Below are 14996 nucleotides of genomic sequence, written 5' to 3'. Positions count from 1 at the left end.
CCTTGGGGTCATGGAACACTTTAAAAAGCAATTGGATAAATTAAAAAATGAAAGGTCAACAAGCTAAAACCAAGGCTGTTTTCTTTTAAACATTTTGGAGATACAAGGTTTTCATCCAGCAACGGTGATAATGATAGCCAATATGTGGCTGTCATTGGTATCCTGTGGTGGTGCTCCACTGCATGTAAGCAGACAGTAAGTGTGTACACACTGTCATATTAAACCATGTAAGATGCGATTGTGTATTCTCATCCGTCCCAGGCTCAGATAATGTGGAGTACCAGTTTGCGATGAACAACGACACCACAGAGTATCACGTGAAAGAGCTCCTCCCCCATACAGCCTACACCTTCTTTGTGGTGGCCTACTCTCCCATGGGCGCCAGTCGCCCGTCCCTGCCTGTCACCGTGGAGATGCTGGAGGATGGTGAGTAATCAGACATTGTGCACAGAGGCAAAATAAGGTCAACCTCCAATGTTTCACTGAGTCACAGTGTAAACCTTATTAGCCTGCCAACTTTGTAACTCTTAAGGCTTTTGAAGAGTTCATGAATCACCAGTAGTTTATGCAGCCATTTAAAATGCAGTAAAGATACAACACAGCTTCAGTGCACAGTGAATAAAAAAAAATCTTCTCTCTCTCTTTCACTCTTCTTTAATATTCAGTTTTATTATTTATTTTTATGGTACCCTCAGTGATTATATAGTGTATCGTTGTTGCCTATCTATCAAACGTGGTTACCACTGATATCAACCTATCTATGTAGTAGAGTCACCACATCTGTGCAACAGGTCACCGCTGAAAGCCTCTTTGTCTCCTTCCGTAGTTTGGGTTGGTACACACCTCCATGGCTTTTAAAGGTTTAATAACTATAGTTTTGTAATACGTAGAGTGGTTTTTACAAGTTTCCAGGGACTGTACACAACAATAAGACGTGAAAACCAAAGATTGTGTATGATCAGGCTGTTCATAATGTCCTCCTCTTCCCTCCTCCAGTGCCCAGTGCGCCTCCTCAGCTGTCTATAGCCAGCACCTCCCCCACAGACATCAGGCTGATGTGGCACCCACTGTCCTCCCAGCACAGCCGAGGAGCCGTTACCCGCTACCGCATCGAGTACACCACTCTGGATCAGGGTGAGCAACCTAACTCTGACCCCAAAACTGACAAAAAAAAGCTTGGCTTATACTGGTAGAAGGTACCTGCTAGGCGGTAAAAGCACACTTTCATATAATATTGCTACAAACAAGAATATAATTCAGGAGCCTTACTGCAAAATGCTAGAATTTCTGCAAGCCAGATTTGCTGCCAGATGTTGGAATCTCTTTCAGTTTCAGTTATTCATCAGAAGAGAAGAATTGATAGTCTACTTCATTTGATTTTATTTCATTATTTATTATTCCTCATTATTTTATTATTTTTTCTGAAAACAGCTTGTAATGGCTAAAGAGTGTTATAGGAAATTTGTAGAAATGTGTTTGATAGGGCTATGCACACATGAACTCAAGATATAAAATGTTATAAAGACGATGTCAAAGTAAACTGCAGAGCAGAATAACCTAATATAACTAAAATATATCTAATATAATATATGACTCTCTGTAATATATGGGGTGATCAAGTTAATTTGGAATGGAGCTCTTTTCATAACAAGCTGTCCTTGAGAGGGCAGTGTAGTTGCAGTATTATATAAAGTAGTGCCTGTTTTTCTGGGATTAAATGCAATGTTCGCAAAGTAGATATAAGAACATGTATTTTTTCTTGTATGACACAGACTGTCTAATGAATCATCAAGCTGCATATGAAAGAATATAATGGTGCATATTCGCTAAAAAGGACCTTTTGTGCATCAGATACACAAGATTAGTAGTACACACCATTAGTAGTATATCTGTGTACGACGTGTGTGTGTGTGTGTGTATCTGGGTGTGTGTGTTCCAACAGCGGACAATGTGTTCTCAGTGGAGGTGGGGGGTAATGAGACCCAGTTCACCCTGAGAGAGCTGCAGCCCAACCAGGCCTACCGGCTGAGGATGGCAGCTGGCACAGGAGCCGGCTTTGGGGTTCCATCAGAGTGGGCACAGCACCACACACTAGCCCACTACAACCACAGCAACCACAGCATGGGTAAGAAACCACAACCAGACCTGGGTCACATTGCACTTTCTTCATGTGATTTGTTTCATCCAAGGTTCCCATAGAATTTCTGTAATATTATGGAATTTTGAGAGCTGTTTTCCAGACAGGGAAAGTCTGATGATTTGATAAATTCTCTGGGAAAGTGGGGGAATATCAGGGAAAACGGTTCACTCCACAGGAATATATAGTACCAGAATGTATTTTCCAACTTGTTTCACACATTTGTTGCATTAAATGGTAGCTTTCAGGTGTTTTTCTCCACAGTAAACCCAACTATAGTGGTAAGTATAGTTGTCCAATACTGACTGTTCACCACGAAAAACAACATTAACAAACCAGGAAGAAATGACATTTCTAGGTCAAAGTAGTGTTCTGACTTAGTTATGGAAAGTCTTGGAAAAGTCATGGAATTTTTCATCAGGGCCACAGTGGGAAACTGTTTTATTCTATTAACAGTAGGTGCCAGATGAGTGGCATTTTCCTCATATGATAATGCAATGGATGCCAGAAAGGCTTGGCAATCATAGGAAAGTATTGTAAAATTAAAATATTGTAAAATTAACTAAAAAACTGTGATTGACAACTAATCTGACACTTTCAAATTGTCCTGATACTGTAAGCCCCACCCTGGTACTTCAAGAACATTAAAACAAACTCTTAGACTTAATTGTAAATACTATTTGACCCAGGACTTGTAATACCACTTTCACACACAAACAACCCTGGAATATTACAGAGGAATTTCCTATGGTCTGTCACCTTGCATAAAAATCAGATGTGTTTACATTCTGTGTTCAATATGGTGAACACAATGAGGCTTCAGACACAAAGCCATGCAGCTTAAGCACTGAACTTTCACACCAAGTGGGGCAGAGTTTGATCTGGCTCTCCTGATCTTGATCGGGGTTGACCCTTTCAGACTGACAATTATCCAACATATTCCCCGGTTTCCCAGGTATTCCCACGTCACTAGTGAAAGGGGTGTAAGACACAACACAGCATCATATACAGCAGTGAACAGCATTAAGTTAACATTCTGGATTCGTCATTCCATTCAAGTTAGTGATCCAGTTGGAAGGGCCAGCACAGAAGATGAAGTGCAGAACGTACTCGGCAGTGGGCAGAACACATACACATACCAACTGAAGACTATTATATTTTAGTTTGAAAGCAGCAGGACAATGCGCCCGTCTGCTGCGGTGGTGTTTGTGTCTGTTGTTTGGCGCCTGAGTACTCACATATTCAGACCAACAAAAGAATGTCAGTGACCGAGCACTCATGCACACGTACCAACAAAAGAACATGGCATTTCAGGAAAAGCCATCCTGCCACTGTGTCAGTGGGGGTGTGTATTTACACGCACATTCATATTATGTTTTATTTTGTTTTGTTTTGTTTTGTTTTTTACGATACTCACATATTCTGTGTAAATAGGTGGCAGGCTGGCCCATAATGGTAAGGTCACATGTTCAATCCCTGCAACAGCCACACATTCTGTCAAAATGTCCTTGAGCCAAGCCACTGAACCCTTTCCTACTCAATTTGGACACGTGTCAGCTGAAAGCCTAATTTGTGTATTGTGCTTACAATAGATGGGCTAATCTCATATCTCAGTTTTGAGAAACTCCACTATGATAGCTGATAGTAACTGGGATATTGAGGCATGTGAACACCTTCCAATTTACTGTTGTTTTCGTTGTTTGTGAGCTCTGATTCACAGATAATATTCTGAATATTCTGCTAATTTATGTATAGAGAGATATAGGACGATGGATAGGAAGAGCATGAATAGCTTATCCCAAATATGGGATATGACATGTGACCTATTAGCAATTTTGCATGTATCTAAACACTATCAGTGATCTATTCCAGAAACAAGTGGTCAACATATAGCCAGAGTGAGAGTCTCTCATGTGTTTAGCTGTAATGTCATCTCATGTGGGCTTGATGTTTTCATTTTGCTTTCCCTCTTCCAATCTCTCTCAGTGATCTTCGCCCCCACTGAGCTGAAAGTCAGAGCCAGAGTGAACACCCTCAACGTGACGTGGCAGCCCTCGCCCAATCACACGCAGATCTCTGGTTATAAGCTCTCCTGCAGAGAGGTGGAGGCTGAGGAGCCAGCCAATGGGGAAAGGACGACACAGACCCACACCATCAGGCTCCGTAAGAAGGCCAGGCATCATCTCCTCACTGGGCTGGGTACGTTGTAGCTAATCTCACAAGTCAGATTTTAATATTACCATATTAAAATATATATAAATCCTACATAATATAAAATTCTGATTCGACTCTGGGTTACCAAGAATGAGTTGTAGGCAGAAACCTCCAAATGTAACTTGCTTTCAATTATATTTTTCTTTCATTTTCTACCTTTTACTAGTCCAATTTTAGTACAATGTGCACACCTGAATGGCCTGAATGGTTAAACTCTGCTGGGACTGGAAATTAATGAACTCTTGCAACTCAAGCTACAAAGCAGGCCATGGCCTAGTGACATTGTGTTTTAGATCTGTATTTAGATGTAGTGATTATAGACAGTGTTCCGGAGCTCGGGTGAGCTTGGAGCTCACACATTTCTTTTTTTTTTTCATTCCTTAAGACCCTCACCTCTGTACACACATGTACCTCATCTTGAATCCTGCCACAGCCTTCACTCCTTACTCTTTCTCCCTGCCAACTGTCTCAATAAAGACAAAATACTAAAGGAAGTGGTGACTGGTTTAAAAAAAAGTGTGAGGTGTGAGATTATCATGAGCAATGTAATTTTTTAAAGATTTGGATGACTTGGCTTCCGTTCATCTGTTCACCGGTGGCCTTGGCAGACAGAGCTACTGTATGTGCTTCATTCAAAACCTGCTTTCACACATTCTCACCTTTGACAGACCCCTCTCATTTAATAGATGGCTGGTATGTTGACAAAATTAATAAGTCATTGTCTCATTGAAAGACAAGCTGGCTCTTAATTGAAAGCATTTGAATGTAGGCCGTAGCACTTTGAGAGTGGCCATTTGTGGTTTTCAGGATGTGTGTAGAGAGAGCAGACATGAATTGGCTGCATTTAGATTAAAAGTAGAGCCTAATGTCAGTACTTAAAAGACTGATCTCTGAAAGAGGGTGCATTTGGTGAGAGCCAATGCTGCTCACATGGTGTAATAGTGGTCAAGAGGTGATTCAGCTTGTTCAGGGGGCTGGAAAATCCATTAATCATGATCAGGTTTGCTTGGTACAGTATGTCTACTGTATGTATGGCTGCCAAGATCACTATTTTATTCACCCATCCCGTTTATCTATAAATTATTTTTCTCTCTCTATCTTTCTCCCGCTCTCCCTGTGTGCGTGTGCCAGTGCCCGACCGGCAGTATGAGGTGAGAGTCTGGGCTTTCAACAAGCAAGCAGACGGAGCAGCTGCTGTCTGGAAGGGAAGGACAGAAAAGGGCCATGATAGACGTAAGATTTGTTTTACCATGTGTGTATGTGCCCATACCTATGCCTGGTGTGTGTGTGTGTGTGTGTGTGTGTGTGTGTATGTGCACATTGGAGCATTTGAGAACATAAGAGCATGTGTTGGTGATCAGGTTTTTTTGTATCCTTGAGCGGCCCTTAAACCCCATATTGAACGTGTAATATATGAACCTTACCTCAGTTACAATTGAATTTTCCTGGAATCAAAACAAAAGTGAATCAATTCATGTGCACATATGTGTTAAAGCATCACTGCCGCCCATGGGGAGCCCCCCTCCGCTGCCCCCCAGCATCGTCCAAGCCACGGCCAACAGCTCCACTTCCATCTGGCTGCGCTGGGAGAAGCCGCGGTTCAGCAACGTACGCATCATCAACTACACAGTGCGCTGCAGCCCGGCGGGCATCACCAACGCCTCACTGGTCTCCTACCACACCAGGTCAGAACTCAGGCCCAACAACTGAAACTTAATCATACGTATAATGTTATAAATGGCACTGCCCCTGGACTTCTTTCAGAATTTACTTCACTTCAGACATAGAGTGTCGTACTTATTTGACTGTTTGGCAGTTAGTACCAGCTCTCACATTCGAGATTCAAATGAAAAAAATATACATTTCAAGTGCACCTCTTGTTATTTGAAGACCAGTGTGTGTTTAAATCACCACGTCTTCTCCACTGCGGCAAATCCAAAACTGTGTGATATAAAACATAGGTCACAGTTCTGGGACACAAAAAACAATTACTGTTCTGGAGGCATTCTGGAGGTATTGTTGTTTTCGTGCTCTCGGGTGTCGCCTCCACAGTTCGTACTTATTTTACTGTCTCTCTTTTTTCCAGTGTTTTTATCATTTGCACAAATAAACTAAACTAAATCATAATAATTTTATTTGCCCAGTACAATAAATTTGTCTTGGTGATGTTTTTTTAGGGATATACTGTAAAAACAACTAACATCGTACACAGTACAGACCTCCAACTCCAAGACCTCACATTTAGAAAACAATGCAGGACAAGCAATAGACAGTGGACAGTGGTGGAAGAAGTACTGAGATCTTTTACTTAAGGAAAAGTAGCAATACAACAATGTAAAGATACTCCATTACAAGTAAAAGTCCTGCATTCATTTAGAGAGAAATTATTGGAATATTAATACTGATTTATTGACATACATGTGCATGTAAGCAGCATTTTAAAGTTGTCAACGTGAAGCTAATCTTGACAATTTAGCTATACTTTTGGGTAGTCTAATCTATAACAATGCTATTTTATAGTTGTTTTATAAAGATGATCAAATGTTTTAAATATAAAATATTGATCTGAAAAGTAACTAGTAACTATAGCTGTGAAATAAATGTAATGGAGTAAAAAGTATAATATTTCCCTCTAAAATGTAGTGGAGTAGAAGTACAAAGTAGTATAAAATGGAAATACTCAAGTGAAGTACCTCAAAATTGTACTTAAGTACAGTACTTGAGTAAATGTACTTAGTTACTTTCCACCACTAACAGTGGACTTTATGTTACTTTACATAAATACAAAAAAGTCACCACACCAATGTCCAAGGTAAGCAAGATTCTTATGTAGCATGGACATGGGTAAAATGGCATACTGCAGGTATTACAAATAGTACCGTATTGGTAATAATTGAAAATAATAAAAAGGTCATAAAAAATATTGTAGTCTACACAGTGACAGTAGTGGGGTCACACTCAGTTCCACTGATTTACTAAAGTAAAAGTAAATTATTCCTTCTATCAATGCATAATATAAAACATACACTGCATACTCACAGGTCTTTCGATCGTTCCCTCTCCCTGTGTGTGTTGCAGCTCTGCTCAGGAGATCCTGCTCGGGGCGCTGAAGCCCTTCACCCGCTACGAGCTGGCAGTGCAGTCCAACGGAGTGGACGTGGTCGGACCCTTCAGCGGCACCGTGGAGGAGTCCACTCTGTCTGACCGTGAGTCTGTAGAGTGCTCCTATCTCTTTTGTCAGATAAGGTTGTTTTCATTTTCACATTTTAAAGACAGAATTCTGTATAGAGTCTACATTTACATGTTACATTGACATTAAATTGCTAGGAAAGACATACAAAGAAATAAAGCATAACAAAGGAAAAACTGAAAACAAATGCAAACAGAAAAGACTTCCAATTAGGACGCCATTCGATAATCATAGAAAACAAAGTTTCCTCCAGGTTTTTATGGCCTTTAAAAGCCTTTTGTTTGGTAATCAGCAGCATAGGTTTTGTATAGAGAAGGGGTAGAGGGTAGAGGGTATTGGAACTCATGTAGAACTATGATATAAGGAAAAAACACATTTTATGGTATTTAATTGGTCAGGAAATACATTTGAGTGGGCCATCCAAGTCTGTCTCACGCACTTGTTATTTATGAATGAAAACCACATCCCCTCCCTCAGTAACTACCACTGTGGTGCCCTTGAGCAAGGCACTTAACCCCCTTCTGCTCAAGGGGAGCTACTCTGTGGCAAACAGCAGAAAAACTGTGGCTGTACTGGGCAGCTCCCAAGGGTGGATGTGATATGTAGCTGTGTGGGGATGATGCAGGGCTTTGCTGGAAAAGAGGAAGCATGGTCAGTAAACCTCAAGAGCTGCTTCATTTTAGTCATGTGGCATTGGCCAGAATTTTAGTGGTGGTTTTTATTTGGTACAGCTAGAGGTGCGTGTCTAAAAAATAAATTACCTAAATTTAAGACCTCATAAAGTATTAATAATAAGTTTTCATATAGATATTGGGCCTTACTTTTTTTTTACCATGCAGTGACAGGTGCACTCTTATATTAATACAGTTGTACAATGTATGTTTTTGTCTTATTTATGTTTTGCTTATTTATTTTAGTTTATAAATTGGTCTTAAATTCAGTTCCAGGTAGCATTAAAAAGGTTTCAAAAAGTCTAAATTTCTCAAGCCTGCAGAAAACCCTAAACCCAAACCCAAACCCTAATGCATGTGTGTGTGCATGTGTGTGTGCGAGTGTATGCCTGTGTATGCATGCGTGTTTGTGTATGTATGTGTGTATGTGTGTGTGTGTGTGTGTGTGTGTGTGTGTGTGTGTGTGTGTGTGTGTGTATGTGTGCTCACTGACACGTGCAGATCAGCCTATTCAGCGAGTGTGATCGCGGCTGGCCAGCGGACAGGGGGATTAATAGTTGGCATCAGCGGCTGATAATTGGCTGTAATAAAACACCCAGATGGAGAGGTGGCCCTCATGTCGGCCAGCAGCTCTCTCCTTCCGTCAGCCAAGCGGTGGCAAGGACGGGCGAGTCAGGAGAGCGCCGCTTTTAATGGCGTTATTACCACCAGTCACCCCGTCACTCTCTCCACTACCATGCATCATCACCTGAGCCCCAGCCCATTCCCCCTTGCCCCCCCTCCACCTCTCCTGTACCCAGGTGGCAGGGACATGAGGCCCCAGATGGCTGGCACATGACATGTCAAATCCCCCACCAAGACAATATACGTTCCCCAGCTGCGGTGCCTCATTTCTGGGCTCTAATTACTGACCCCCTCCCTTGTCCTCCAGGGCCCTCCACACCTCCGGAGGAGCTGCAGCTGAGCGCTCTGGACTCCTCCTCTGTGCTGGTGAGCTGGCGCCCTCCGCTGGAGTCCAACGGTATCATCATCAGCTACATGATCCTGTACAGCGGCAACCTCAGCCAGCCTGAACACTTGTGGAAGAACCTCTCTCAGGATGGTGGGTGCTGCCTGGCATGACACATGGCACTGGCTCTGCATAGCATGAAAACACATTCATCTTAAACTCCTATTCTCGAATCAGGCCTGCCATTGTGGTGACATCATTTCACTTAGTTTCAGTGCAACTCATCTTTTCAGGATTTTTTCTTGAATAAAGATCTTTCCTTGATCTTGAAACAAGTGGAATGATTTCCCTTTGTTTTTCTGAAATGTTCAAGAAAATGTGAACCGTGTGAAGGACCATGGATCTGGTTAAAATCTCTCTCTCTCCCCCTCTCTCTCTCTCTCTCTCTCCCTCCCTCCCTCTCTCTCTCTCTCTCTCTCTCTCTCTCTCTCTCTCTCTCTCTCTCTCTCTCAGGTACCATTACCAGTGTGGAGGTCCAGGGCTTGTCCAGCGGAACTCGCTACTTCTTCAAGATGGGAGCGTGTACTGAGGTGGGGCAGGGGCCTTACTCACCTGTTAAGGACGTACACACTCCCCCTCAAAAATACGGTAAGCATCAAATGACACATCTGGAGGCGGTCGTGATAATAGTAGCAGCAGTAACAGTAGTAATAATGCCAGTAATAGTCTTAGTAGCAGTAATTGTGGTATTGGTGGTAGTAGTAGCAGTAGATGTAGTAATACGTTATTGATCCTACAACGGGATATTCTGTTATCATTTCAACACCATAAGTGCCACATTACACAGGACAATCCATAATCATGACACTGTCCACATAGACAGAACACAAACAGTCATCTATAGCAGTGGTTCTCAAAGTGGGGTCCGGGGACCCCCAGGGGTCCGTGGCACTCTGCCAGGGGGTCCATGAAAAGAAGTGTACAGAAGAGGACATGTCTTCTGATATCAAGTCACAACTCCTGGAAAGATTGAGAGTGTCTAAATTTGCGGTTAATTGGATGAGTCCAATTGCAATGCAGGCATGTGTTCAGTTTGTTAGGGTTAGGGTTAGGGTTGTTATGATTAGACTTTTATCAATCATTACGTATGAACTAAGAGTGAAACACTTTATCTTGATATGTATGTGTGTGTGTGTGTGTGTGTGTATGTTCTGAAATGCACAAATTAGCACTTTTCTCTTGATTTCCCTTTGATATTTTGTTTAGGTACAGTGTTACTTGCAGCTAATTGATTGATTGTTTTATGGGTATTCTGTGTTGAGATGGTGCAAATATTTTTAATACATATCTAATATCTTTCTAATACATTTCTCTTGTGTTGTTCTTTCACATAACTAAGACTATAGAAGTGTAAAAAATAGGCTACGTCAGATTATTCCAAGTCAATTTTTATTTATATAGCCCAAAATCACAAATCAGAATGTGGGGGTCCCCGGTATATTCTTTATCTTGTAAGGGGTCCTTGGCTGAAAAACAATTGAGAACCTCTGACCTATAGCATTTACAGTAAGATGACAGTAAATCTTGTATTTTTTTTCTGGCCTTCTGTCTCCACGTTTCTGTCACTCCACACACAGCTGCACACACACACATACACACACACCTTTGCATTAAAGTGGGTAATTTGCCCTGCCAGTAAAGACAGCTAGCGCTGCAGGAGACTGTTATTTCCCTCCTCTTATTCTGGGTTCTTTTGAGGAGATAATTGAGTGTGGATATCAAAGGGACGGTCTCATCAGCGACCCCCTGGGAGATCTTTGAATTAGTGCTCTCTCTACGTTGCAGAATTGCTGTGAAAAGCACTTTCTCAACTCTCATATCACTCTCTATCTGAGGTTGAGCTTGCTATCTCATTATGCACTTTGTAATTCCATCAATCAACTTTAAGCATCACCTTCAATAATTATATGCCCCTCTGTCTTTATACAGAGTCATATATCCAGAATCCTAAACTCATTCTTGAACTATTAGTCAACATGAACCCCTCAGACTCAGTCAGGGACACTGTTGATGTTGAGGTCTAACAGCACTTGCAAACAGTCCACTCAGCATTGAAACTAATGGGTGTGAAGTCTTTCAGTGTGCAGTATAATTACTTAATGCATTTAAACGCGCTCAGATGGGCACCTGAGAGGAGTGCTGCTGTGCACACAACATAAACCACAACCTGTACTACTTATAAATACTTTTTAGCTGTGACCAGCAGCTAGTATAAGCGGCTTTGGTCGCTTGGTAGTGTTGGTAGAGTCGGCCTATCAGTCCCAGAAATTTCACCAAACCCCACTGCGCATATAGAGCTGCAGGATACAGAGATACAATACCTGTAAATTTCTCAGACTGGCTACTTCAGCTGTTTTCTAATCCCGGTGTTGGAAATATGGAATAATTCAAACAGAGTTTCACTCTTGAACCCAATGTTTACATTGTGCTATTTGACATGGTCCACTTAAAATATAGCATTTTTCCACCAAGACACTGAGAAAACAGTTACACTCCACACCATAAATTAATCTTTTAGTTTAATTATACTGATTGATGTTGCACACAGTCAAGAATAGGTCTAAATGAGAGATCATTGATTAGGCCTATTCATGAACATCCTTATTAGTGACTGCATAATCATACAAGTATAGGTCTACTTGAGGCTACCACTTGTCACAGCAGCCCCAATAAGGTAACCTGCACCAATCTGGTTGCAAATTGTCACAAATTACGGGTTTGTTTTGTTTTATCTATTTAAGAGCCAAATGGGTGGGGTTTGATTGCCAAAAGGTTTATATAACCACAGGAAAGCATCCAAAAGTCTGTCGAGTATACTCTTTTGTTACTGAGCAATTACCTGATATTGTTTACATTTTCCTGATGTGATAAAACAAACAATGAGAATGATTTGTCACTAATATTTGACCCAAGTGTGAGGGTAGAATAACGAAATAAGCTTGCATCTCACCCTGCCTGTGAAGGTGTCTCTCCCACCCTCACATCGCTGGCTCTAATCCCTGTGCCTTGAAAAAGACAGAGTAACAGGTTTATTTTGGTCACATGGGCTGTGATAGTGTTGCCAGTATGCAGTGTGAATGAGACTAAGGTGGCTGGTGGGCGGGTGAGAGCTCTCGCCATCTGTTTCCTCTCCTGTCCGTGGCCAGACTGCCAAAGATACCCTCATAACTGAATATCAATGAAGCTCTGCTCTCCCCAATGTTTCCTCGTACCTCTTTGCTGCTTGAAGTTTCTTAAATTAAGAAATTAATACATGCTAGGACAGTCTCTTTACATCAGACCTGGGCCAAATAGTATATGCAAAGAATTCATAGTGTTTTTTTAACCTCATCAGAGCACTAAATGGGTTCCACATAGGGAAATACAGTTTGCAGCCATTGAGGAAAATGTTTGAAAGTCTATATGGTTTACATGTCTGGGATTGACCACATACAGTATCTGATACTATCTGAATTATTGTGATGTGGTAAACTGCATCAAGCTGGTGCTCCAAAAAGGTTAAAACAAATACTGTGAATTATTTGCAAATACTATTTAACTTTGTCTTACATGCACACAGCCCCCAAGTATCCAAGTACACCCTGCTCTGTGCTGTCCAGATAGTTATTTATCTTGATTCGTACCTTTTCTCCTCCTCATCCATGTTGTCTGATGTTTGTACAGAGCTGGACATCCATGCAGTGACCGGCATCATAGTTGGCGTGTGTCTGGGGCTGTTATGCATCCTGCTCTGCATGTGTTTCAGCTTCCGCAACGGCAAGGCCAGGTATGGTAACAACAGTGCTTGTTTATCAGTCACAATACCCATTTCCCTAGTATATACCCATCTACAGTATCTATTGACCTACTTACCTACATATCACAACCCGAGCAACTGTACGGTTTGTCTCACATTCAGTTTCCTATAGTCCCTAACTCCTATACTATCGTTCCTCCTATCTCTCCTCCAAACAGGGAGGTATCTGGGGGGCTGGACTCCGCAGCTGTGACCCCCCAGTACAGGAGAGGGGGCTGGCCCGTGCCCTCCACTGTGCCGGAGTGCAGCGACTGCCACGAACTGGAGACGCTGATGCCCCCGGGCAGCCAGGAGCCCGGCCAGTCGCTAGCAGAGCCCTCCGAGGAGCAAAGCTTGATGGCTAGCGCTGGCCCGGGGGCAGGGGAGGACGGCCCCGCAGCTGAGCCCAAGGTCAAAACCTGCAGGAGGAGGAGGAGGAGGAGGAGGGGGAGGATTCCATTATTTTTTCACATTTGTTGATAGAGGAATAACATTTGTGTTGTTGTTTTTGCAGGCCGCTTGGAACGGCTCTGTGAGTCGTAACTGGGCCAACAGAATCACCAGATACAGAGACACCATAACAGAAGAATCTCCTACGCTCATCAATGGAACTCTCAACATACTAACTAATGATAATAGCAAGGTAAATTAACTTAACAAAATACAGTTATCTATCAACAAGCAGGTTGATTTGGTAACAGTGATCCACATTGCAAAAGTGCTCCTGAGCAAAGGCAGCCCAATATGTGTGTGAAATGTAACCCAACCTGCTCTAAGGATGGGTATTGAAAACAAGCTAGTGTATACATATACATATACATATATAGAAGGTAGGGATGGGGCCATATGTTGAAATTCAATATATTACAATACAAAAATGTAACAAGATTTGTAGCTCAGAAATAAACATAATTCTGCACAGTCAGACTTTATTGTGATTGAACTTTTATTTATTACAATGTATCGTGGTTGTATTGAATCGTGAAACTCGTATTGTGTATTGAATCATATTGTGAGATAAGCATATCGTCCCATCCCTAATAGAAGGTTATGGGCATGTTTGTTACCCAGGAATATCAACTATACACAGAACGGCCAGATGTGACATTGATATTGTTTTGTTGCAGGACTTGGAGGATCGTCTGTGTACATCCCTGTGCAGTAACCAGGTGGAGGCAGAGGTCATCGTTCACTCGGAGCTGTCGGATCCGGGGAGGGAGAAGGAGAAGGAGGAGGCGGGCAGCGATGGGGAGGAGGACTCCGACGACACCAGGGGACCCTCATTGTCCGACGGCAGATACTCGCCCATTGGCCAGCCGGGCCAGCCGGGAAAAGAGGAGCCTCTAGAAAAACTCTTGCTGGCCCAAAGCCCTTTGGGTCCTTCCCCGGTGAAGTCGGTGGCTAATCACAACGGGGAGCTCGAAGGCACGGGGTCCCAGCTGACCGCGGGCGTAGAGCTGCACCAGGACGTGGGGTTGACCAATGGCTTCCACTCCCCCAAGACCCTGCGGGTGGAGCTGAGGCCGGAGCCCCTGGAGAATGGGGACTCCAGACACTGCCCTTCAGCTCCGGGGAAGGCCATCTCCTCTGGGCTGCCTCTCTCCCCTGCCCCCTTTGTCAGCTCCGGCCTTGTCCACTCTACCTCAACAGCACACAGTTACCTGTGCCCATAGCCTCTGCAGGGAGGGCACCAACCCCTGCACACACACACACACACACACATACACACACACACACACACACAAACACCAGACTGATTTCCCTTCTTTTATTTACCCAGGAAGAACCCCGAAGGATTATTTTTATGCACCTCATTATTGGATTTCTTTTCTCTTCCTCGCTAAGTTTTTATAGGTACTTTGAATCCATTGTTTCATATGTGTGTATATACAGTATATATATTTTTTAGAGCTAGAGTATATGGGTATGCATTCTCTTGCATTGCAACCATGCTTTCCTCTGGGTTTGTTTCCTGCCCACAGGAAAAGAAAAAAAGAAAA

At 42.6% G+C, this 14996-nt stretch overlaps 1 protein-coding gene across 1 annotated transcript in view; it reads left to right on the top strand.

Annotated features, from left to right (window-relative positions):
• The window catches only part of igdcc4 (immunoglobulin superfamily, DCC subclass, member 4), a gene marked incomplete at its 5' end in the record, with an annotated part of 30760 nt that extends 16091 nt beyond the window's left edge, over window positions 1-14669 (top strand). Inside the window, 13 exons of the mRNA XM_071542600.1 lie at window positions 262-426; window positions 997-1134; window positions 1943-2125; window positions 4124-4336; window positions 5483-5584; window positions 5847-6036; window positions 7430-7557; window positions 9144-9314; window positions 9675-9809; window positions 12885-12987; window positions 13176-13407; window positions 13511-13639; window positions 14124-14669. Of these exons, the coding sequence (XP_071398701.1) occupies window positions 262-426; window positions 997-1134; window positions 1943-2125; window positions 4124-4336; window positions 5483-5584; window positions 5847-6036; window positions 7430-7557; window positions 9144-9314; window positions 9675-9809; window positions 12885-12987; window positions 13176-13407; window positions 13511-13639; window positions 14124-14669 (2435 nt within the window). The remainder of the gene's footprint in view (window positions 1-261; window positions 427-996; window positions 1135-1942; window positions 2126-4123; window positions 4337-5482; window positions 5585-5846; window positions 6037-7429; window positions 7558-9143; window positions 9315-9674; window positions 9810-12884; window positions 12988-13175; window positions 13408-13510; window positions 13640-14123) is intronic.
• Window positions 14670-14996: the final 327 nt, after the last annotated feature.

This window comes from Centroberyx affinis, unplaced genomic scaffold (assembly GCF_046629955.1).
Source record: "Centroberyx affinis isolate AG114_WGS23_722 - 3 ecotype Tasmania unplaced genomic scaffold, CSIRO-AGI_Caff_v1 ptg004132l_1, whole genome shotgun sequence".
Classification (NCBI taxonomy): domain Eukaryota; kingdom Metazoa; phylum Chordata; class Actinopteri; order Beryciformes; family Berycidae; genus Centroberyx; species Centroberyx affinis.
Note: the sequence above shows the minus strand (reverse complement) of the source record. Positions and strands in the feature narration are given on the sequence as shown.